The sequence below is a fragment of the Scyliorhinus torazame genome, chromosome 8, assembly GCF_047496885.1.
Source record: "Scyliorhinus torazame isolate Kashiwa2021f chromosome 8, sScyTor2.1, whole genome shotgun sequence".
NCBI classification, from domain to species: domain Eukaryota; kingdom Metazoa; phylum Chordata; class Chondrichthyes; order Carcharhiniformes; family Scyliorhinidae; genus Scyliorhinus; species Scyliorhinus torazame.
The window spans coordinates 142,969,932-142,993,889 of record NC_092714.1 but is presented as its reverse complement, the minus strand read 5'-3'; the positions used below and the strand labels follow the sequence as shown (position 1 = coordinate 142,993,889).

The 23,958-nt window shown below is 46.5% G+C and overlaps 1 protein-coding gene across 4 annotated transcripts in view; it reads right to left on the bottom strand.

The window, feature by feature from the left end:
• lcp1 (lymphocyte cytosolic protein 1 (L-plastin)) overlaps positions 1-23,958 on the bottom strand; it is a 126,625-nt gene that overhangs the window by 12,720 nt on the left and 89,947 nt on the right. For 3 of the 4 annotated variants that reach the window (XM_072514286.1, XM_072514285.1, XM_072514287.1), the window contains exons 9-14: positions 19,767-19,793; positions 19,452-19,547; positions 11,939-12,134; positions 11,037-11,115; positions 4,943-5,057; positions 1,291-1,424 (exon numbers count right to left, since the gene is read on the bottom strand). In XM_072514286.1, the coding sequence (XP_072370387.1) occupies positions 1,291-1,424; positions 4,943-5,057; positions 11,037-11,115; positions 11,939-12,134; positions 19,452-19,547; positions 19,767-19,793 (647 nt within the window). The remainder of the gene's footprint in view (positions 1-1,290; positions 1,425-4,942; positions 5,058-11,036; positions 11,116-11,938; positions 12,135-19,451; positions 19,548-19,766; positions 19,794-23,958) is intronic. The other variant, XM_072514288.1, reaches the window with a different exon arrangement.

Genomic DNA, 23,958 nt, shown 5'->3' with positions numbered 1-23,958 from the left:
CAAGTTATTATGATCTGGGATGCATTGCCTGAAAGGCAGGTGGAAGCAGATTCAATAGTTTCTTATTCCACAACAGCTTCCCCCATAGCTCACGAACTGACTGACCTGATGTATTTCGCACAGGCTTCAGTAATCCATCCACCTCACTGAAGATCTCAAACTCAGGAAAATTCAAAGTTGAAGCAGGTGTTTGAAGAGCAATGATTTGCATGTATGTGTGAATAGAGCAGGGCAATGAGGAACTAATTGAATGGCCGAATTTTGTTGTTCTGACGCTGAGCAAACTCAGTGCCAGCGCAATGTCAGGTACGTAGGCAATACAACCCAATGACTGGCTGATTGAATCAAACATATTCCTCCAGCTGTTCGTAATAGGCAGAGTACAGATTGTACTGAACTAGCCCATGCTTGCAACACTAAACAAAACATCAACTGTAAAGTGATTCTGAAATTAGGTAGCATCTGCTGAACAATCCTGAGTGTGCTAAAATCCACACTAACAACTAATTTAAGATATTCAGTTGAGCTCTTGACGTGACTTATTTTCGCTTGCTCAAAGCGACATACTTTCGTACGCTGGGGCCTGTGTTCTGCAAACAAAAGAAATATGTTCAAGCCGTACACCTTTTCTGAATTACCTGGTAGCTTGGGGAACATATAGTTGCTTCCTCCATGGCAACGCCACGGCCAATCAGAATTTATTGGCCAGCAACCTGCACGCTTTTGCCAGGTTGGCACTGTCAAGGTGCCATGTTGGCACTGCCTGAGTGCTGGGGAAGTGCCCTGCCCTGAACCTAATCAGCCAGGGCCTCCAATGGCCTCCGTGCCCTCCGGCATGGTCATCACATCTAGTCTCTGTTGGTGGAGACCAGTACTGATTTGTGCTTGCCTCACGTTGCACCGGTGGGGCTGGTGAATCCCGGAAGCCAAGAGATTCCGGCCTCAAATGGGTTGCGCATATTTAAATGAATTTTAAGACATGTTTAAATATACGAGTCTGGTTCACACCCAACGAGGGCACGATCCAGATCATGCTGGGTCCATTCGACACTCGGAGCAATCCCCATTAAGGGGCTCTCCTGCTGTTCACTGGGAATAACGGGAGATGTGCCAGCCGCAATGCGAGGACAGAACAGACCCCCTAGATTATTTTATCCCAATGTACAAGGTAAAACCAAGCAGCAAGAATATACCAAACTGTCCATATTTCCAATATTCATCAGTTAGACTTCATTACAGTGCCATCAATATCTAGCTTTTATCAATCTCATAAGTTAAAATACCACTCACCTCCTCATTAGCTGCCACATCAAGGCTAAAGTTGGCATGTGTTTGCCCTCATTCAGATCTTGACCTGCAATCCCAACGAGTGAAAACTTGGCTTTGCTCTTTCCCAGCTCAACTGCATAGTTACAGTTTTCCAACTTTTGGGTAATAAAAGGTATATGTTAATGCCATGCCAAGAAGATATGAAAGAAAAAAAATATATATATATATATCATCCCGCCCATTTTATAAATTTATTTAAAATATATATATAATGGACAAAGACTGAAGCCATGACAGGCTACGACTCACACAAAAGGCATTTCTAGCCATCAGAAAACCACAACAACCTTGTTACCTCTAAAGAGGCACTAATACCCCCTGTGACTGCAGAAATAAAAGTACGAGGAAAAGCACAATGACCCCTTTGCATTTCTGAGGCAAATCCCTGACCAATGGTGATGGTCTATCTGCGAAGACGAATGACCATCAGACTTTATTAATGGACGAAACAGAACATCTGAAGAATCTTGATGAGGAATATACATCCTATGTCCAAACCATGGGGAAGAAGTGGGTGTTCTGTCACCTGACCCCCACTCCCCCAAGCTGCTAGAATCTGTAATATTGCCTTGTGAAGCTAAAGGAGACAGTCTGCCATCTTCCATCAACTAAACAGCAGTAGAACTGGAGCTCTGTCCAAGTTTAAATTGTCTGGCCCTCATCTGCACTTTTTGTGTTGGAGGATCTGAACACTATATCAGTGCCTACCAAAAGACTAATTCATCTCTATGTGCTTCTCCCACCGTGGACATCAATGTTACTGGAAAAGTGGATTACCCTGCATCACCTTCAACCTGCTAACCTCTCTGAAGGAATACACCATTAGACTTTTGATTCTAGACTCAAGGGAAACAATAATTCTTATTTTATTTCTGATGACTGCCCTGTACCTCATTCTTTCTCTTATCTCTCTTATCTTGTATTAATGCAAAAAGTGAATGGGAGCAACACTGTGGACCCTTTTCTCGTGTTTTGAGCATGTGTAAAATAAACTAACCGTCTAATTTTATCCTATCTTGAGTTTGCTGTGGGGTTATTGATAGGGAAATGGATCATTCCAAAACTAATGGGCTGGAGAAAAACTGCTGTGATTTATAAAGGGGGAAATCTAAAATCAAAAACACCTTTCTGATTACAGATGGGTGGTGAGTGAGGGAATCAGGGCCGTTCTAGATTAAACCCACTTCTCTCCATAACATTAACAACTTTCTGGTTTCACTCATTATCAGTGATTTAATTTTGTTTTTTAAATGATCATTTAGTTTAACAAAACCCGTTGGCTGTAGTGGTACAGCTTCATATGGCCTGGGTTTCAATCTTAGTCTTCTGTCATTTGTGCTCACTTCAACTCAATGAACAAATCCCACCAGCAATATGGAATATTGAAACCTATTCAAGAACTGGAAGACTGACTCATGGGCTTGAACTCAATCCCCGACATCTCCCCTCCTACACGATGCTCTGGATTGAGCTTCATCATTCTGTACCATACAGTTCAGCGATGCAGATCTGCTGGGATGGTCGGACGTTGCTCACCAATTCTATGCACCTATTGTTGGGCATCACGCTGGGCGTCTAGCCGCCATTCTGATGCCAATGATAGATGGAGAGGCCTCAAACTTGTTCCTTCATCAGGATCATGCTAGAAGGCCCCACAAATGAAACTACATTTAACAAGATAGCACAGGCAGTCCTGGAACCCCACCCTAATTCACTGTCATTTGGGTTAATTTTGGATCAGAGAAAGTCATCCGCTTCCTCATGTTGAGGAGTCTATTGTTTTAACAACATTTAACAAATGCACTGTTTTATTTTTCAGAATTAAATGAGAGGTTAGAAAATTCAAAACAGTGAAAGTAGATTCATTACTAACCTTTAAAAGAGAATTAGATATAAGAACAAAAGAACAAAGAAATGTACAGCACAGGAACAGGCCCTTCGGCCCTCCAAGCCTGTGCCGACCATGCTGCCCGACTAAACTACAATCTTCTACACTTTCTGGGTCCGTATCCCTCCATTCCCATCCTATTCATGTATTTGTCAAGATGCCCCTTAAATGTCACTATCGTCCTCGCTTCCACCACCTCCTCCGGTAGCGAGTTCCAGGCACCCACAATACTATATGCACTTGAAAAGCAAAAAGAAAAATTACAGGGCTATTGGGGAAGATCAGCAGAGAAGGATTAATTGGATAGCCCTTTCTAAAGAGCAGGTACATGCACATTCTCTCCGTGACTGCGTGGGTTTCACCCCCACAACCCAAAGATGTGCTGGTTAGGTGGATTGGCCATGCTAAATTGCCCCTTAATTGGAAAACAAAAATAGGGGGTGCGATTCTCCACTCCCGCGCCGGTTGGGAGAATCGCCTGGGCCGCCAAAATTTCCCGCGACGCCGGTCCAATGCCCTCCCGCGATTCTCCCAAGCGGCGGGAACGGCCCCGTCGAGTTCCGCGGGACGCAGGCCGGAGAATCGCCCGAGACACCCAAAATGGCGATTCTCCGGCACCCCTGCTATTCTCAGGCCCGGACGGGCCGAGCGGCCAGCCCAAAACGGCGGGTTCCCCCCTGGCGGCGTCCACACCTGGTCGCTGCCGTCGGGAACAGCGCGGGAACGCTGGGGGGGGGGGGGGGGGGGGGGGGGCCTGCCGGGGGGCGGGGGGGGGGGGAATCTTGCACCGGGGGGTACCTCAAATGTGGGGTGGCCCGCGATCGGTGCCCACCAATCGTCGGGCCGTCCTCTCTGAAGGAGGACCTCCTTTCTTCCGCAGCCCCGCAAGATCCGTCTGCCATCTTCTTGCGGGGCGGACTCGGAGAGGACGGCAACCACGCATGCGCGGGAAGTTATGCGTCGCCGGCCGCGTCATGTATGCGGCGCCACCTTTACGCGGCGACAAGGCCTGGCGCGTGTAAATGACGCGGCCCCGCTCCTAGCCCATTATCGGGCCCTGAATCGGTCGGGATAGGGGTCGTTTCACGGCGCCGAGGTCCCAGGTTCAGTTCCAGCTCTGGGTCACTGTCCATGTGGAGTTTGTACATTCTCCCCATGTTTGCGTGGGTTTCGCCCCCCCCCCCCAACTCAAAGATTGTGCATGTGGATTGGCCACGCTAAATTGCCCCTCAATTGTAAAAAATTACTTGGGTACACTAAATTTATTTAAAAAGCTATCCTACTGTGACCTTACTTTGTGGACTCAGTGTTAGCTAGATCAGAACTCAACTCAAAAGCTTTCTCAAAAATGTCTGAATACCTTAGCTCCACCCAGCAATGACATCATCTGACGCTGAAAACAAATCAACTCCCCAGGCTGAAAACACATTAACTTCCCAGGGACTCCTCCTCGTCAATCAACAGTGCATCAGCCCAGATATTTCACTCTGGTCAATTTCACCTCTGGCTCCTAAAAGTTTCAGGTCTTGCAAAACAAGATTATTTTTTAAAACGTGACTACTGCAGTCAATCACACTCTATCCCAGGCCTTCAACCCGTACCTTTCCAAATATTTATAATCCACTATATCTAAAATCCTGTATTCATCACACATGATTTGCGGTCAATTAGCACAAAGCTCTGATATATCCTGCCAGAGAGTCAAATCTTTCATAGAAAACTCACTTTCTTCATGTTAGCACCCAGTTTAGGATAAGGTGGTTTGTTCACCCGACTCCAGTCCACTGGAACCTTGATCTTTTCATAGAGCTGCAGAATCACCAAAGCATCCTGCAGGTCACTGCAACAAAATGGTTTATAGAGAATTAAATTATTTCCACAGTATGTTATGAGAAAAATATGATTGAACTTGCAAATTGTGCACTCCAGAACAGCTCCGGTTGGGGTGCAGGTCTGTATATGGGTCCAGCCAGAATCAGTAAATGTATATTCTGGCCCAGAGACTGGTGCTGGTTTCTAAACAGGGAATAGGTGAAATTCAAAGATTGATTGACATCGGAAAGAGAAAAAGATACAGTACCCTAATGTAGGAGCTATAGTTGGGATCACGGAAGAAGAATGCCACCGCGCGCAGTCTTCTTCCAATAATTCCAAATTGGCAAATGGACTGCTAATAATTAAGGTTTTTAAAAAATAAATAGAGCGCAAAGAAAAACATTCAACTTTCAAAATAGCCAAACGGCATCCTGCCTTTTACAAACCTAGACATGACTGCTGGCTGTATTGATGGATTGACATTCCAGTCAGTGATAACCTGACAGGCCTAGTTTTGAGCCCAATTAAAATTGGATATCCTAAATTAAAGAAGTGGACACTTTAAATTAAACTGCAGTCAGCTTCAGCGAATGGCCTGCTGGGAATTCGGACTTGGCCAAGTTTGAAAAGACAAACTCAGACAGGCTGCCTTGGTATGCCTGGACCTGCCCTGTCAATCGCCCATCAAGAGATCATCGCACCCTATTGATGTGCACCGATCTATTGGCTGTAGCCCAGATTGAGCAGACTCAGGCATCCAGAGTTCCCACCATTACCTTATTTGGTAAGGGAGTACATGCAGACCACACCACCCGGAGATGGACACCTGGGGTGGGCTCAGGTGTCCTGTCAACCGGACCATTGGCTGAGACACCCTCCCGAGGCTTCATTGGCAGAAATCAGAGGAAGTGGCAAAAGGGCGCGAACGGAAGGGGGACAAAAATCGACACCCAAGGCACATCAGGAACAAAGACTCGCTCGACGTGGGAGGTGACCTTGACCAACCGAGACTGACCAGAGAAGGAAGGAATGAAGAAAATGCCAGCGAGACCCACCTTCGTGACAATAGATCAGAGGGACTCAAGAATCGGACCCACATTTCCATCAAGCCATCTTTGCAGGTAATATAACCGAATCTTGGCTATTTCTAGTATAATATATGTAGGGTTAATTTATGGGTTAATTCTGTGTTTAATGATTGTTCAATTTGTACTTGTGTTTGTCCTTTGTTCTCTTCGCTATTAAAAGACATCTAGTTAAAACCTTTTTGTACGGAAACTGGTCAAAAGTATCTGAATTGGACAGATACATGTCAAAATTGTAATGAACTAAGTCTGCTACATTTTATATTGATTTAACTGATGGCGAGGCATGCTCGACATTTATTCAATAGTTGCACCAGCATTCATTGAGAGGTTACAGTATTTTTGGATTAATAGTTTAGAGTCTACATTTGTAAATCAGTACTGTTTGTTTTATAATAGGCCGTGTCTGATTTAGCCTATATCCTAAAACCTGATGCATACGCTGGCTGCTAATGTTAGCAATTGGACTGTGGGGAAGAAGAATTTGATTCAACCAGCATGTTGGTACCATCTAATGGTGGTGCAACAGAAGTACAGTATCATAAGGCAAATCACAGATTTAAGAATTAATTTATGCTTCCACCTCAACCGCAAACAGTAGTCATGTAAAGATTTCTTGACTTATTCACGTTTCAAACAGTATTAATATTAAATGTAATTTACTTAAATGTGCTCTTTGACATCAGTGATTAATTCATACTCATTTCAAATGAACAGGTTAACACCTACCGAAATAAAGAATAAGAGTTCATTGGAGAATGATCCACACAGGACATTCACAGCCTGAACTTCAATCGAAAAACATATCACGATTCAGTCCGTAACTGATTTTGAGCTGTTCACTGTGGCCGATCAGTAGCATGCATGCCTCTGACTGAGAAGGTTCTGGGTTCAAGTTCCTGTGAAGTCATATAAACCTATAATCCAGGCATACTGAGGGAGTACTGCATTGTTGGAAGTGCTATCACAGAGCTGGGATGTCAAACCAAGGTTTGTTTTCCCTCAGGTGGTTGCATGGCACTATTTCAAAGAAGAGAAGGGGATTTATCCCCTATACCCCATCAGTATTTATCCCTCAATCAACATCACAAAGTTTATCTGGTCATTATCACATTGCTGGTTGTGGACCCTGAAGCTCCCCGATGGAGTGGAGCTAACCTATCGGACAACCGGAAACTGTTCAACCTCTGATGCCTCCAGGCCAGAACCAAGACCACCCCAACTTCTGTCATCGAGCTGCATCTGCAGATGATGCCTGTGTGTACGCACACTCAGCAGTCGAGCTACAAAACATTGTTGATGCATTCACCAAGGCATATAAGAGAATGGGCCTCAGACTAAACATCCAGAAAACAAAAGTTCTCTACCAGCCCCCACTCCTGCCACGCAAAACTTCCCCCCGACCATCAAGATCCAGGGTGAGCCCCTGGACAATGTGAATCATTTCCCATACCTCGTAAGCCTCCTCTTGGTGCAAGCAGACATCATAGAATCATACAATTTACAGTGCAGAAGGAGGCCATTCAGCCCATCGAGTCTGCACCAGCCCTTGGAAAGAGCCCAAACCTCCACCCCATCCCTGTACCCCAGTAACCCCGCCTAACCGTTTGGACACTAAGGGGCAATTTATCATGGCCAATCCACCTAACCTGCACATCTTTGGACTGTGGGAAGAAACCGGAGCACCCGAGGAAACCCACGCAGACACGGGGAGAAAGTGTAAACTCCACACATACAGTCATCCGAGGCTGGAATTGAACCCGGGACCTTGGAAATATGAGGCAGCAGTGCTAATCAATGTGCCACCTTGCCACCCCTTCGACGATGAAATCCAGTAACAACTCCAATGGGTCACCTGAGGAACAGAGTGTTCGAAGACCGAGACTTCAAATCCAGCACCACGCTCATGTTCTAGAGAAGCCGTGGTCCCCGACTCCTGTATGCATCAGAAACATGGAAAATGTACATCAGCCACTTCAAATCTCTGGAGTGATATCGCTAATGTTGCTTCACAAAATCCTGCAAATCCACTGGCAGGATAGGTGTACCAATGTGAGTGTCCTCTCCCAGGCCAATCTCCCCAATATCGAGGCACTGGTCACGCTCAACCACCTGCGATGGACTTGCCTGACTCAAGACTCACGAAACAAGTTCTCTACTCTAAGCTCTGCAATGGTGATCACTCGGAGAGCAGAGGAAACGCTACAAGGACATTCTGAAAGCCTCTCTAAATAAATGCAACACTCCCATCGACACGTGGGAATCTCTTGCCTTAAGACGCTCAAACTGAAAAGAAGCATCCGCGAAGGCACCAATCACCTCGAGCATCACAGGGTGGAGCACGCGGAGGCCAAGCATAAACAGTAGAAGGAGAGCGCAGAATCCAGAGCATCCCACCCACCTCATCAACTACCATCTGCCAAACCTGTGGCGGAGTATTCAGCCACCGTAGAACCCACCTCTCCGGAGTGGAAGCAAGTCAGCTACAGGTGGGAGAACCACTGTCTAGCCATCCTAGACACTGAGGGACTGCCCAAGAAGAAAATGCTGCTTGTGAGGGCTAACTGGCTGCTGCAGTTTCTATGCTATGGTAATGACTCAATTTCAGAATTATTGCTGGAACAACGCCAATAGCTCAAAGACAAATCAAATGGGCGGGACGGGGTGGGTAATGTACATGCCATAGGAGTGGGTGTGAGGGGCCATATGAGTGGAGCAGGGGCCGCCGTGGTGGTTCAAGCCACAGAGAAGGAAGGGAACAATGTTCACATTATGGGCGCAGTGGGGGTGCCCACTCCATGAATACTGCCCAAAGCCACCCCTCGAACATCAGGCCTGCTGTTGGATGGATTTTCAACAACTCTCAACCATGAATACACAGTGGCAGCTGATACTCTCCTGGTTATCCACAAATCCATTGGTGAACCACCATCAATGGAAGAGCTGCAACAAGCAATCAAATGGATGAAAAACAACAAAGCCCGTGGCCCCGATGGTATTCCAGCTGAGTTCTTCAAAGCTGGAGGACCATTGCTCACATCAAGACTCCAGGCACTGTTCCTAAGGACTCCCCGATTTCAGAAAAGTAACAGTTGCAATTATCTTCTAGAAGGGAGATAAATCACACTGTGGAAAGGATCAAGATACTTCCTTCTTTTACATAGCAGGGAAAATCCTAAGATGCATTCTCCTGAATCACCTACTTCCTGTGGCTGAGGAAATCCTCCCAGAAACACAGGGTGGCTTTAGACTTTCCAGAGGAACCTCTAATATGGTCTTTGGTGCCAGACAAATCCAAGAATAACACCAGGAATTCTTCATTGCATTCATTGACCTGACCAAAGCACTTGACTCAGTAAATCACAAAGCTCAATGGATTGTGCTCCAAAGATTTAGATGTCGAAGAAACATTATCCAGGAATTGCTTCATGATGATATGACTGCAATTGTCTCAAATGGGAGATTTGAAACAGGCACCTTCAAAATCCAGGCTGGGGTCAAGCAAGGTTGTGTGATAGCCCCCTATATTATTACTAACCTAAGAGATATTGGCTATTCACCTCATCAAAGATCAACTGCCCTCTAATGCCAATGTTAAATATGGTCTCGATGGAAAACTCTTTAACCTCAGTTGCCTCCATGGCAAAACTAAACTGAGCACCATAGACATACATGATTTACAGTTTGTGTATGACTGCAGTATTATTGCCCACTCTGCACTCAATTTGCAAGCAACTCTTGATCTGTTCAATTCTGCATGCAAGACGCTTGGTCTGTCCTTGAATGTTGACATAACAAACTCATATAACCCAAATTTGTTCCTCCAAATATTCCACCGGATCAGCTGCACCAGCTCAGCCTTCTATAAAATAAAGCAGCAAGTGTTTGACAACAAAAACCTCTGCAAGTCAACAAAAGTCCTAATGTACAAACACGTTGTCATTACCACACTCTAATACGGCAGTGAGAGTTGGACTGTCTATCAGCGACACTTAAAGGCCAGAGAGAAATCCCTTCAGCAATGTCTCTGCTGCATCCTCCAGATTCAATGGGAGGACAATCAAACAAATGCTAGTGTCCTTCTTGAAGCCCACTCCACAAGCATTCAGGAAAATCTCCTGCAAAATCAACTTTGATGGCCTGGAAACTGTGTCCGGATGGTCAGAAGGCATCTCCTCCGTTAGGTCCTGTTCTCTCAACTCTCGAATGGCAAACATGTCGGGAAGGACAAAGAAAAGGGTTCAAAGACACTCACAAGTCCTCTTGAAGTGTGACAACATTGACATTAATAACTAGGAAGAGCTTACTCCCAAACATTCAGAATGGCGACAACTTGTCCATCAAGCTGCATCACTTTTGAGTCCAAAGGCCTTAATGATGAGGCAGAATGGCTGCAGAGAAGGAAAGAAAACAGAGCAAATCCTGCACACTGGTTCCCACTACCCCACTGGATGTCCTGCCCCATGTGCCCAAAGATCTGTGGGTCAAGAATCAGCCGGTTCAGTCACACGAAGATTGATAGCAGAAACCCGTGAACGAGTAGGCATCATCCTTGAACCAAGGGACAGGTGACAACGAGATTTCCAAAGTACTTCATTGGCTGCAAATGCTGTGGAATGTCCTGAAATTGTGCTGTAACATTTTATAATGAAGAGTACCGTGGAACTCTTGGAATGGAAGATGCTGCAATTGGTTGTATTGTGATACGTGCACGGTATTAAAGTGTAGATAGGTAATTCACATGTGACTGAGCTGGACCACTAAACATCGAATTATTGTGATTGATGCATGTGATTGATGCATGTGATTGATCCATGTATTCACATGGGGGTTAGTGTTCTGCCAGATTGTCACTGCAGAACGGAGCAATATCACCCAGGCATAACCCTAGGATTATGATTTTCTTTCAGTTACCTCACCTGTACAAATGGTTCACGCGAGGAGTCACACCAAGCGAGTTCATCCAGTTTCTGAATGTCCTTTCTTCTCTCGTTTCACCTACAAGTTTAGAAAAATGGTCAATTTGACTGAATGATTCACAAAAAGTTATCAAAAGAGTAGGAAGTACAATTAATTCCTGAATCATGCAAGCTCAGCAGCCACAATCATTTTTTTTTAGGAAACATCTTATTGAGGCATTTATAATTTTAACGTTTTAACACATTAACAATTCTAAATAACAGAACGGTCCGACACACGCAAAACCCCCACAGTAACATGCCCAACTTCCCCCGCCCTAAATCCTAGCTACCCATATACTAGATTCCCTGCCCTTATTCTCCAATTCCATGCCTTCCCGTTCCCGGCTCACCCACCCCCCCCTCCCCCATTCCCCCACCCCCCCCTTCTGCTGACAGGCAGTTTTCCTTACAGGAGTCAATGAACGGCTGCCAACTAAGCAGCCACAATCATAAAGCCAGCACAAGCGGGGCAGCACGGTGGTGCAGCGGTTAGCACTGCTACCTCACGGTGCCAAGGTCCCAGGTTCGATCCCAGCTCTGGGTCATTGTCCGTGTGGAGTTTGCACATTCTCCCCGTGTTTACGTGGGTTTCGCCACCACAACCCAAAGATGTGCAGGGTAGGTGGATTGGCCACGCTAAATTGCCCCTTAATTGAAAAAAAATAATTGGGTATTCTAAATTTATTTTTAAAATGTAATAACCCATGAGGCTCAAGTTTGTCCGACAACAATGAGTATATGTAGTACCAGAGGAGGTGCAGGTAGTTATTAATGGGAGCTCAGACTGAACTAACCGTATTGTTCATTGGGAAGAGGGCTTTTACATGCTCAGAGACATATTAATTTTCCCAGAAGCTTACCCTCCAGGAGACTCCAGTCTATGTCCTGGTTCTCGGGTTTCCGAAGAGCTGGATATTTGTTGAAAAGATTTGCAACAAAGGCCAAGTTTAGCTTGGGGTTTCCACGAACGACATCTGTTGCTGTGACAAACTGTCTGCAGCCAAGCCTTTCGGCCTGCTGAAGCATTGACTCTGCCCGTTTCAGGTCATCATTTTCCTGTATGAGTAATTGTAGTAATTGTGATTTACCATCAAACATAGTTAAAACAAAAAGTCAGACTAAAATTCTTTAATATATTCTCTCATACACTAAATGTAACGCAAACCTTCCTCACTTGATATCTGTCCTGTGGAGGAGTTTGAATTGCCGAGTGGGAATGGGTTTCGCTATCTGCAGGCGAAGGACTTTGTCCGAAGGCAGGTTTCGACCTTTCCGCTTCTACCGCCAGAGGGGACACAGGATAAGGTAGTTTCAAAAACAGGGGTGGGGAATGGGAAGATCACGGAGATTTACAAAGAGCTCATGGAGTGGGAGGGAACCCAGATAGGGGAGGTAAAGCGCAAGTGGGAAGATGAAATGGGTAAGGAGCTAGAGGCAGCTTTGTGGGAGGATGCTCTGAGTAGAGTCAACACGTCCTCTTCATGTGCCAGGCTCGGCTTGATACAATTCAAGGTGGTTCACCGGGCACACATGACGGTGGCCCGGATGAGCAGGTTTTCTGGGGGGGGAGGACAGGTGTGTGAGATGTGCGGGAGAGCCCGCAAATCACATCCACATGTTTTGGGCATGGTCAATGCTTAGGGGATTCTGGCAGGGATTTGCCGATGTCATGTCCATGGTGCTGAAAACGATGATGGCGCCTGGTCCAGAGATGACGATAGAACATAGAACAATACAGCACAGAACAGGCCCTTCGGCCCACGATGTTGTGCCGAACCTTTGTCCTAGATTAATCATAGATTATCATAGAATTTACAGTGCAGAAGGAGGCCATTTGGCCCAATGAGTCTGCACCGGCTCTTGGAAAGAGCACCCTACCCAAGGTCAACACCTCCACCCTATCCCCATAACCCAGTAACCCCACCCAACACTAAGGGCAATTTTGGACACTAAGGGCAATTTTTATCATGGCCAATCCACCTAACCTGCACATCTTTGGACTGTGGGAGGAAACCGGAGCACCCGGAGGAAACCCACGCACACACGGGGAGGATGTGCAGATTCCGCATAGACAGTGACCCAAGCCGGAATCGAACCTGGAACCATGGAGCTGTGAAGCAATTGTGCTATCCACAATGCTACCGTGCTGCCCTCGCAATGTTTGGAGTGTCGGAAGACCCGGGAGTCCCGGGGGCGAGAGAGGCTGACGTTTTGGCTTTTGCCTCCTTGGTAGCCCGGAGACAGATCCTACTGTCGTGGAGGGACTCGGAGCCGCTGAAATCGGGGGTATGGGTTAGCGACATGGCTGGGTTTCTCAGTTTTGAGAAAATTAATTTTGCCGAGAGGATCAATGTTAGGGTTCGTTCGGAGGTGGCAGCCGTTTATCGACTTCTTCGGGGAAAACTAAACTGTTAGCAGATACAATAAGGGTGGGGGGAGGTTAGGGAATGAGGGAGAGTAGGGGGAGTTTGTTTAGTTTAGGTGGGATCAGCGAGAGGAGATGGAGGGACTTGGGAATTATGTGTATAAGCTATGTTGTCGGGATATGGTTGTTGTTTGGGGGGGGGGGGGGGGGGTTACGTACTGAATTATGTTTACATTTGTATTTGCATCTTTCGTTGTTATAAAATCATAAATGCCTTAATAAAATGTTTGTTAAAAAAATATATTTACATGTTTAAAAAAGAGCAAAAACACAAACTTCTGATCAAAACTGTTAACCTATGTGACACAGAAGAATTAACCCTTTAACTACTGTGTTACACAGTGAAAGTAACCTGTTAACTGTTAATTCTAACCTGCAACCATACCCATTAACCTATTAATCAATTGTTATGTGGAGAAGTTAAACCCATGAGCCAGAGTGCTACACAATAAAAATTAAACTCATTAATCAGTGTGTTATACAGAGGAATTAAATTTCTGTGACAGTCTAATCAATTAACCCATTAACTAATGCTCAGGAATTCAACTCATTTAGTCAGCAAGAGGCTTTGAAATGAGTTAACTAGTATGTTATACACAGAATGTTAAAGCCTTATCCAGTGTGGGAATATTAAACCCTTAACCAGCGTATTAGATAAGATACATTAAACAGATAGCCAGTGAGTTAAATTTCATGTTTTGAAAAAAATATTTTTATTCTCCTTTTTCACATTTTCATCCAAATTTAAACCCACCAACAATCAACAATAACAAATACAATGTCAAACCCCTGGTCAACAATCCCTTCCTCCCGCCAGCTCCCAAACAACCCCCAACATTTTAAATACAAGCATCAAAGAAAAGGAATCAGGAATCCACCATCCACCCATACACAGTCACCAACAACATACACAGTCCAAACCCCCCTCCCCCACCCCAAATTCTCCCTAATGTTCAATGTCATCCAATTCTGAAAGTGCATAATGAATAAAGCCCATGAATTGTAGAACCCCTCCATCCTTCCCCTCAACTCAAACTTCACCTTCTCGAGTGTTAAAAACTCCAACAGATGCCCCCAGCCACGGCAGGGCACAGGGTGGAGAAACTGACCTCCACCCCAACAGGATCCACCTTCGGGCAAACAGCGAGGTGAAGGGTACAACATCTGCCTCCGCACCCGTTTCCAACCCCGGCTGATCCGATACCCCAAATATGGCCTCCAGAGGACCCGGCTCAAGTCTCACATGTACCATCTTCGAAATTATCCCGAAAATCTCCCTCCAATACCCCCCCCAGCTTTGGACAGAACCAAAGCATATGAACGTGGTTTGCGGTGCCTTCTCTTCTCCCGGAATCACCCCATAAATCGCCAAAACTACGCCCTTCTCCATTCCCCCTGTCGTCAGCACCTCCTCCAACAGTGTGGAGGCCGGCGCCACCAGAAAGCTCTGTATCTCCTTCTTAGCGAAATCTCAGACCTGCATATACCTCAACATTTCCCCCTGCCTCATCCCATATTTCGCCTCCAACTCCTTCAGTCCTGCAAACTGGTCCCTCAGAAACAAATTCTTTAGTGCCCTGATTCCCTTCTTCTCCCATCTCCGAAAACTCCCATCCCACTTCCCTGGCTCAAATCTGTGATTCCCCCAAATCGGCATTTCCCTTGACCCCGCCCCCAGCCTTTAGTGCTGGCGCAACTGCCTCCAGATTTTCAATGTCGCTACTACTACTGGACTCCCTGAGTATTTCCCCGGGACCATCGGGAGCGGCACTGTTGCCAACGCCCTCAGCCCCGACCCCCTACACAGACTCTCCTCCATTCTCACCCACTGGGAGCCCCCCTCTCACCCAGCTCCTCACCTTCTCCGTATTCGCCGCCCAGTAATGATATAGTAAATTCGGAAGACCCAACCCCCCAGACTGCCATCCTCTCTGCAACAGCACCTTCCTAATCCTAGCCACCTTCCCCCCCATATAAACGAGGTCATCATCTTTTCAACCTCCTTGAAAAATGCCTTTGGCAGGAGGAAGACGGCAGACACTTAAAAATAAACAAGAATCATGGCATTTTATTTTAATTGCCTGCATCCAACCTGCCAGCGACAGAGCAAGACCATCCCACCTTGTCAGATCTGCTTACCCTCCCCACCAAACTAGTAACGGAGCCCCCACAATCCCGTGCCACCTGCACCCCAGATATCTAAAGTGAGTCCCCTTCCCCAACCCCTGCCGAGGCACCACAAAATATTCACTTTTCTCCAAATTAAGTTTATATCCCGAAAAAGACCCAAATACTCGAAGCAACTCCAATATGCCCCCCATCGACCCACTCGGTTCTGATACATACCAGCAAGTCGTCCGCATACAAAGATACCCTATGCTCTACCTACCCCACCCCCCGCACTATCCCTTTCCACATCTACGAACTCCTCAACGTGATGGCCAACGGCTCAATCGCAAGCGCGAACAACAGGGGGGACATAGGGCATCCCTGCCTGGGCCCACGGTGCAGAGCAAAATATCCAGAATTCATGTTGTTCGTGCGGACACAAGCCCTCGGCTCCCTATACAGCAGTCTTACCCAATCTACAAATTGTGGCCCAATCCCAAACCGCTCCAGAACTGCCATCAAATACCCTCACTCTACTCGGTCAAACGCCTTCTCGACATCCAATGCCACAACCACCTCTGTCTCTCTCCCCTCTGCCGGTGCCATAACCACATTCAATACCCTGTAATGTTCGAAAAAGCTGCCTCCCTTTCACAAATCCCGTCAGATCTTCTCCTATTACCTTCGGGATGCACTCCTCCAACCTAACTGCCAATAACTTCAGCAACACTTTTGCGTCCACATTCAAAAGTGATATGGGCCTAAACGACCCACATTCTGTCTGATCTTTATCCTTCTTGAGCAACAGGGAGATCGATGCCTGCCCCAAAGTCTGTGGCAACACCCCCTTCCCTATTGCCTCCTCAAACATCCCCACCATCAGCGGTGCCAACTTATCTTTAAATTTCTTGTAATTCTCCACGAGAAACCCATCCGGCTCTGCTACCTTCCCCGACTGCATCCTCCCAATCGCATCTTTTATCTCCTGCCCCATCCAATATGTCCCTATCCCCCTTCCCTAACCACGGGTATTCAAAACCATCCAGGAATTCCTGCATCTCCCGATCCCCCCCAGGTGGCTCCGACCTATACAATCTCTCGGAAAACTCCTCAAACACTCTATTAATCTGATCTGGAGCCACCACCAACTTCCCTGCCCTATCCCGCACCTGAACAATTTCCCTCGCCGCTGCCTCTCTCCGAAACTGCCCTGTCAACATGCCTTCTCTCCATATTCGTAAACCGCTCCCCTTGCCCGCTTCAATTGGCGCACCGCCTTTCTTGTGGACAGCCGGTCAAATCTCACCTGTAACTCCTTCCTCTTTTCCAACTTGGTTGGATCCCCATCTTCTGCATAACTCCTGACTACCTCCAACATCTCATCTATTACCCTTTGTCGCTCCACCCTCTCCTCCTTATTCACCTTTGCCTTAAACGAGATCACCTCCCCCTCACCACCGCCTTTAGAGCTTCCCAAACCACCGCCCGCGAAACCTCCCCCCGTACAATTGAACCCCACATACTCCTTGATTACTTTCCCAATCATATCACTGCTCCTCTCCAATAACATATCCACCCAATCCGGCACCTGATCCGATGTTGCAATTGCCGAGTATTCCGACCCCTTAACCCCAGACAACAGCGCCTTCCCCACCACAAAAAAGGTCAATTTGCGAATAAACCTTGTGGAACGAGGAGAATAAAGAATACTCCCGCTCCCCTGGGTGCAGAAACCTCCAAGGGTCCACCCCCCCCCCCATTTCCGCCACTAGTCCAGCCAATGCCTTCGCCCCCCCCCCCCCCCCCCCCCCACCCCCCCCCACCAAGTTGCAGTCCCCACCCACTATCAATTTGTGTGAATCCAAGTCGGGCACATCTTCATCACAAATCCTGCATCATCCCAGTTGGGTCCATACACACTTACCAGTGCCACCAGCCTCCCCTCCAATGCCCCTGTCACGATCACATACTTACCTCCCTGGTCTGCAACTACTTTCTCCATCTGGAACCGTACTCTTTTGCTAACCAGTACCACTACCCCCCGAGCCCTGCCATCAAATCCCGAATGAAACACCTGGCTGACCCAGTCCTTCCTAAGCCTCACCTGGTCCTTCACCCTCAAGTGAGTCTCCTCCAGCATCGCCACATCGGCCTTCAAACCTTTTGATGCGCCAGAACCCTTGATCTCTTGACTGGGCCACCTAACCCCCTCAGGTTCCACATAACTATCCTAACCGGGGGAGTCTCTCACCTCCCCCCTCCCTTCTTATCCACCTTCATTGTAACACCAGGCCCTGTCCCATGAGCCTGACCCGCCCCTATCCATTGTTAACATTAAACCCCCTCACAGAATCCTCCCCTGCACTTCCTCTTGAAAAACCTACACCCAGTATCGATCCCCTCCCCTGCCTTTCACACCTCTTAGGCCCACTGAAACCTGCTTGCCAGGCTCCAATGTTCGCAGCCCCTCCCCCCACCTCACCTCTGTTCACTAGCCGACTTAAATTAGGTAGAGCGGGGGCCCCACCCAAGGCTTTCCCTTCCCTCCCCTGTCCCAGGAAAAAAACAACCAAACACTGACATCTCAATAAAATAACATAAAACCGTCACAACAAAGAATGACAATCAAAAAAAACTTAAACTTTATAACAACGTGAAGTAAATAAAGAACAATGTAGATCAAAAAACAAAACATTTATACACTCTCCCAACTCCCCTTTCCCAGTCCACAATCCCTCTTCAATTTCAGTCTTCACTTTCGTCCCAAGCTTTCTGCGCCGCCTCCACCATCTTGAAGTAGAAATCTCTGCCGTTGTAGGTCACCCTCAGCTTCGCTGGATACACCACATCAAATCGCACCTCACTGTTGTATAATGCAGTCTTAACTCGGCCGAAAGCCGCTCGCCTCTTTGCCAGCTCCACCGTCAAGTCCTGGTATATGCGAACACCAGCCCACTGTACCTCCCGCTTCTGCTATGCCCAACACCTTCTCCTTCATGTGGTACCTGTGGAAGCAGATGATCACTGCCCTTGACGGCTCATTTAACTTTGGCTTTGGCCTCAGCGACCAATGGGCTTGGTCCAGTTCATACCGGGAGGGCTCCTCACGCTCCCCCATCAATTCTGCCAACATGTCTGCCTCGAGCCCTCTACCTCTTCGGGCAAGCCCACAATCCGCAAATTTTGCCACCTAGAGCGATTCACCAGGCCCTCCAGCTTTGCTCGAAGCCCATTATTGGCCTCAACCACCCTCCGCAGCTCATCCCCCATCGAGGAGAGCTGATCGCTGTGCTGCGACATGGCCTCCTCCATTCCCTTCATCTTCTCGCTCTGCTCCCTCACCTCGGCCGATGTCTTCACCACAGCCACCCTCACCGGGACAATTGCCTCCTCCACCAACGTCTTCAAAGCCACCGCCATCTCCTTCCTCGACGCCTCCATGTGCTTCACAAACTGCTTCTCCAGCTCCAAAGACATCACCTCAGTCATTCTCTCTGCTGTGAACAGTGCAGCCCCACCCGGTAGCCCAGCCTCCACCATCTTGCTAGCTCCTTGTATTTTCCTTCATTCATTCATTCGCAAATTGCCCCCAGGACCGGACTTTAAAACTCCTAAAAACACGCCTCAAACAGGAGCCACCCAGCATGCGGCTTCCCCTCTACATGCCACCACCAGAAGTCGAGTTAAATTTCATGTTAACCTTTATTTCTTTTTCTTTTAATAGTTGGAACCAATCTTTAAGCAAACTTAATGTCATTTTCCAGATTTTAGATAAGTGTAACATGACAAGATGCATTGTACAAACAGGTTATGGGAAGATTGTAGGTTTTAGTACTTACATTAATACCGGACATATCAACTGGAATCGGAGCTTGTCCCTCTTCATCGCCTTTTGGTGCAATTTGATTGAGGAGGTGGTAGTAAGCTTTTGAATCCTGCGGAATTGGTGAGGAGACTTAGAGACTGTTGCATTCATTACAAAAATAGGTACACCACACTGAGAGAATGCGGCTCTTAACAAAGACTTGTCATTAACTCTGAAAGATTAAATTTTGCATGCAATAAGATACGGCATAAATGGATTCAAATACATCATCACTAGGTGCATTGAATCCACCTTAATCCAATGCACTAAAAACGGTTTGAACAGATACCTTCATCAAGTTACAGAAGTCAGTCAGCTTTTGAGTTCACCCATATGACAACAGTCCAGAAACACGAGACATCCAGGGGGCAGCATTAAGAATTCAAACAGACAAAGAGTAGAGGAAAGTAAAACGGGACAGAATTTAGCATTCAAGGCAGACACATCGAGGGTAAAGCATTCAAGGGACCATTACTGCAAGCTGTAGCACAACAGTAAAGACACGGTAAATATGTTTCCAGTCTTGTTGTCATTGCCTCCTCTAATACTTGGCAATTCAGAAAATTTATACTTTAATGAAGCTTTAGAGGGTACGGTGGTGTAGTGAAGCTACTGGACTAATATTCTAGTGCATACGAGTTCACTCCCGCCATGGCAGTTTGGGAATCTGAAATCAGTTTTCAATCAAATGTTGGTGTCAGTAAAGCTGACCATGAAGCTGCCGAGTGTCAGCAAACCTCAACTAGTTCACCAATCCTTGAGAGAAGAAAACCCATCATCCTTATTTGGTATGACCTATCGGCTGTCCAGTCCCACACTGATGTAGCTGACTCTTTGTGACATGGGTGTAGTTAACCATTCTGTTGTATTAAACTGCTATCAGGGATTCAAATAGAGGGTCCATCATGACCTTCCCAAAGCACCTAGGGAGGGGTAATGAAAACTGGTCTTGCCGGCGATGTCCACATCCCGAGAATTGACAAGGAAAAACAACTTTAACTTTTTTTGTTTATGGTTACTTTAACAGTCATTTTTCTTGTAAGAATTCGCTTTATATTAATTACATTCTTCTCCTATTTTAATTGAATGTTCAACTAAAAACAAAATCGATGTACTGGTCAAGGGTAAACTTGTCTTGCTTGTGGCAATCTCGCCTCTTGAGTCAGGGGCTGTGGGCCTCTATTCAGGATATAAGTCAGTAATCCAGGTTGATGGACCGGTATTGAGAGAACACTGAAACATTGGAAGTGCTGCCTTTTAGATCAGACACTAAACAGAGCTCGGTGGGGGGGGGGTTGCAACAAATCCCATGGCACCACATGGAGAGCATCAGGGAGCCTGGCCAACAGTCCTCACTCAACCAACACTATCAAAAACAAATTAACCGGCCACTCATCTCAGGTGCCTGTGTGGGATCTTGCTGTGCACAAAAGGGCTGCATTTGCTCAGGAAAATAATTTGTTTACTGAGGCGCACTTTGTTGTGCCCCTTGGACATTAAAAGTCATTGCATGAGGTGCAAGACTTTTTCTCTTTCACATGAATAGTGATTGAAACTCAACATATAAATGGTAAATTTCTTCTTCTCTTTACGTACTTCCAACAAAGGGCCGATCTAACCATGGAGAACTGGAGGCTCTTTAGACCCACTATGCCGAGGACTGGAATACCCAGGCTCAAATCCTAGTTTCTGGTGGCCCTTTGAATGTTCAGCTCCAGTATAAGGCAGAATGTCAGGAACTCCAGTGGACAGAGGAGACGTTTCTTGCCCAGACCCCAGTATCTGAGCCAAGAATGGTGTAACACCACTGACCAGTCCTACTGATCAAAGATGCCAAATGTGTATGAAATCCAGATGTTACATGTTCTTGATAACATTCTCCTTACTTTGATTTAAGAAGCGCAAATGTTGTTTTTTTCTATTGTTGCTGTATCTAATAACTAATAACTCACTGAGTTTGTGTCTAGCATGGAGGCATGTGCAGATGCTTCGCCACCTATCAGACCAGGTTTATACAATAATACAAGAAAAACAAGGGCAGAAAAAAGTATTTTCAGCTCATAAAAGCTCAATGCTCCCAATTCATACATGTCAGCATCCAACTGCTTTTTGTACATTCTTAATTCTTTGGTCTTGGCGGCAAGTGCCAGCAGTGTATTCTGAGCACGTGTTGAGCGAAGAGGTTGTTGTTAATGTTTTACACTGGTGTATCACTTCTCTTTGTGTATGTACAATGGTTATGGGTAAATTTTACAACTCCTGGAGCATGGGAGTGTTTACAGATTGGATAATCAGGCACCGAGGCCAACTCACAGCCTCTTGATTCTGCACAGATTAAAACTGAGATTTGGTGGGCAGTGAATCAGAGGGTAGTGCTCCTTTTCCATGCTCGTTTCAGAGATCAGCTCACCTGTTGATCAAGGCTCCACACTAGGAGTTCTAACATATCATTTACCCCATGGTACTACATATAGGCAATCATTTTAACAGTAACATTAGGTTGTCAATTGCACATGCACCCTGGACAATTTCATACGACGTTTAGAGGGAAGACAGTTGGGAGCTGCAGGTGGTAGGGTTTACAGCGATCGGACTTATTTCAGTTTCTTCTATTGAAGGCTAGTTTAAGAAAATAGGAAATATATTATTTTTACAGACATTGTTGACAAAAGTCAGCTCAGGGCCGGAGAGTGGAGCTGAGTCCACAAATATCAGCCATGATCTCATTGAATGGCGGAGCAGGCTCGAAGGGCCAGATGGCCTACTCCTGCTCCTAGTTCTTATGTTCTTATGTTCATGAATTGATGTGGCACTCTGATGGATCAATGTGGTATACCACAGAATGGGGATAGAGGGGGTACACCATCTTTCATAGGCCCTCGCGCCTATAGACGTTCAGACCTCAATTGATCTCACGGGATCATGGCAGGTCTAGAATGCGCTGTCTGGAAGTGTAGTGGAGGCAAGTTCGATCAAGGCATTCAAGAGGGCATTAGATGATTACTGGAATAGAAACAATGTACAGGGATATGAGAAAGACAGGACCTCACAGCTTCAGGGACCTAGGTTCAATTCCGGCCTCGGGTGACTGTCTGTGTGGAGTTTGCACATTCTCCCCGTGTCTGCATGAGTTTCCTCCCGGTGCTCCGCTTTCATCCAACAGTCCAAAGATGTGCGGGTTAGGTGGATTGGCCATGCTAAATTACCCGTTTGTGTCAAAAAAGGTTAGGTAGGGTTACTGGGTTATGGGGATGGGGGGTGGAGGCGTGGGCCTACGTCGGGTGCTCTTTCCAGGGACCGGTGCAGACTCGATGGGCCGAGTAGCCTCCTTCTGCACTGTAAATTCTATAATTCTATGAAAAGGCAGGGAATGGCACTAAGTGACGATGCTTGTTTGGAGAACCGGTGCGGACACAATGGGCCAAATAGCCTCCTTCAGCACCATAACAATTCTGTGAGGTCATCTTGAAAGGGGATTGCGAAACACTACATGTGAATCAACATCATAAAAAAGATTATTTTGTTATTGTTCTCGGTTATGTTTATGGGACCAGGGTTTATACAAATTCTCTATCATGTTCACGGGCAGCACAAGTGATTAGTACTGTGGCTTCACAGCGCCAGGATCGCAGGTTCGATTCCCTGCTGGGTCTCTGTCTGTGCGGAGTCTGCACGTTCTCCCCATGTCTACGTGGCTTTCCTCCGGGCGCTCCGGTTTCCTCCCACAGTCCAAAGACGTGCAGGTTAGGTGGATTGGCCATGATAAATTGCCCTTAGTGATCAAAAAAGGTTAGATGGGGTTATTGGGTTTATGGGGATAGGGTGGAAGTGAGGGCTTAAGTGGGTCGGTGCAAACTCAATGGGCCAAATGGCCTCCTTCTGCACTGTATGTTCTATATTTGCCTACATTACAAAATAATTTGTTGGGTGTAAATGTTTTGTGATGTCTTTGAGTATGTGAAAGCTGCTCGACATATGTAAGTATGGGCAGCACAGTAGCACAGTGGGTAGCACTGTTGCTTCACAGCACCAGGGACCCGGGTTCGATTCCCGGCTTGGGTCACTGTCTGTGCGGAATCTGCAAATTCTCCCCGTGTCGGCGTGGGTTTCCTCCGGGTGCTCCGATTTCCTCCCACAAGTCCCGAAAGACGTGCTTGTTAGGTGAATTGGACATTCTGAATTCTCCCCCAGTGGACCCAAACAGGCAACATAGTGTGGCGACTAGTGGATTTTCACAGTAACTTCATTGCAGTGTTAATGTAAGCCTTCTTATGACACTAATAAAGATCATTATTATAAGTTCCAATTTTTCCAAAGGATTTAGAAGGAAATATTACATAGACGTAGGGAGCAATCAAATTGTTTCTTTCAAGAACTATTAGATTATCATCACAAAGGTTCAGGATGAGGTTTGCCTTTTGCAACCGTGACAGCACCAAGTGTTTAAAAGGTTTGGTCCAGCATGGGCTAATGGCAGAGTG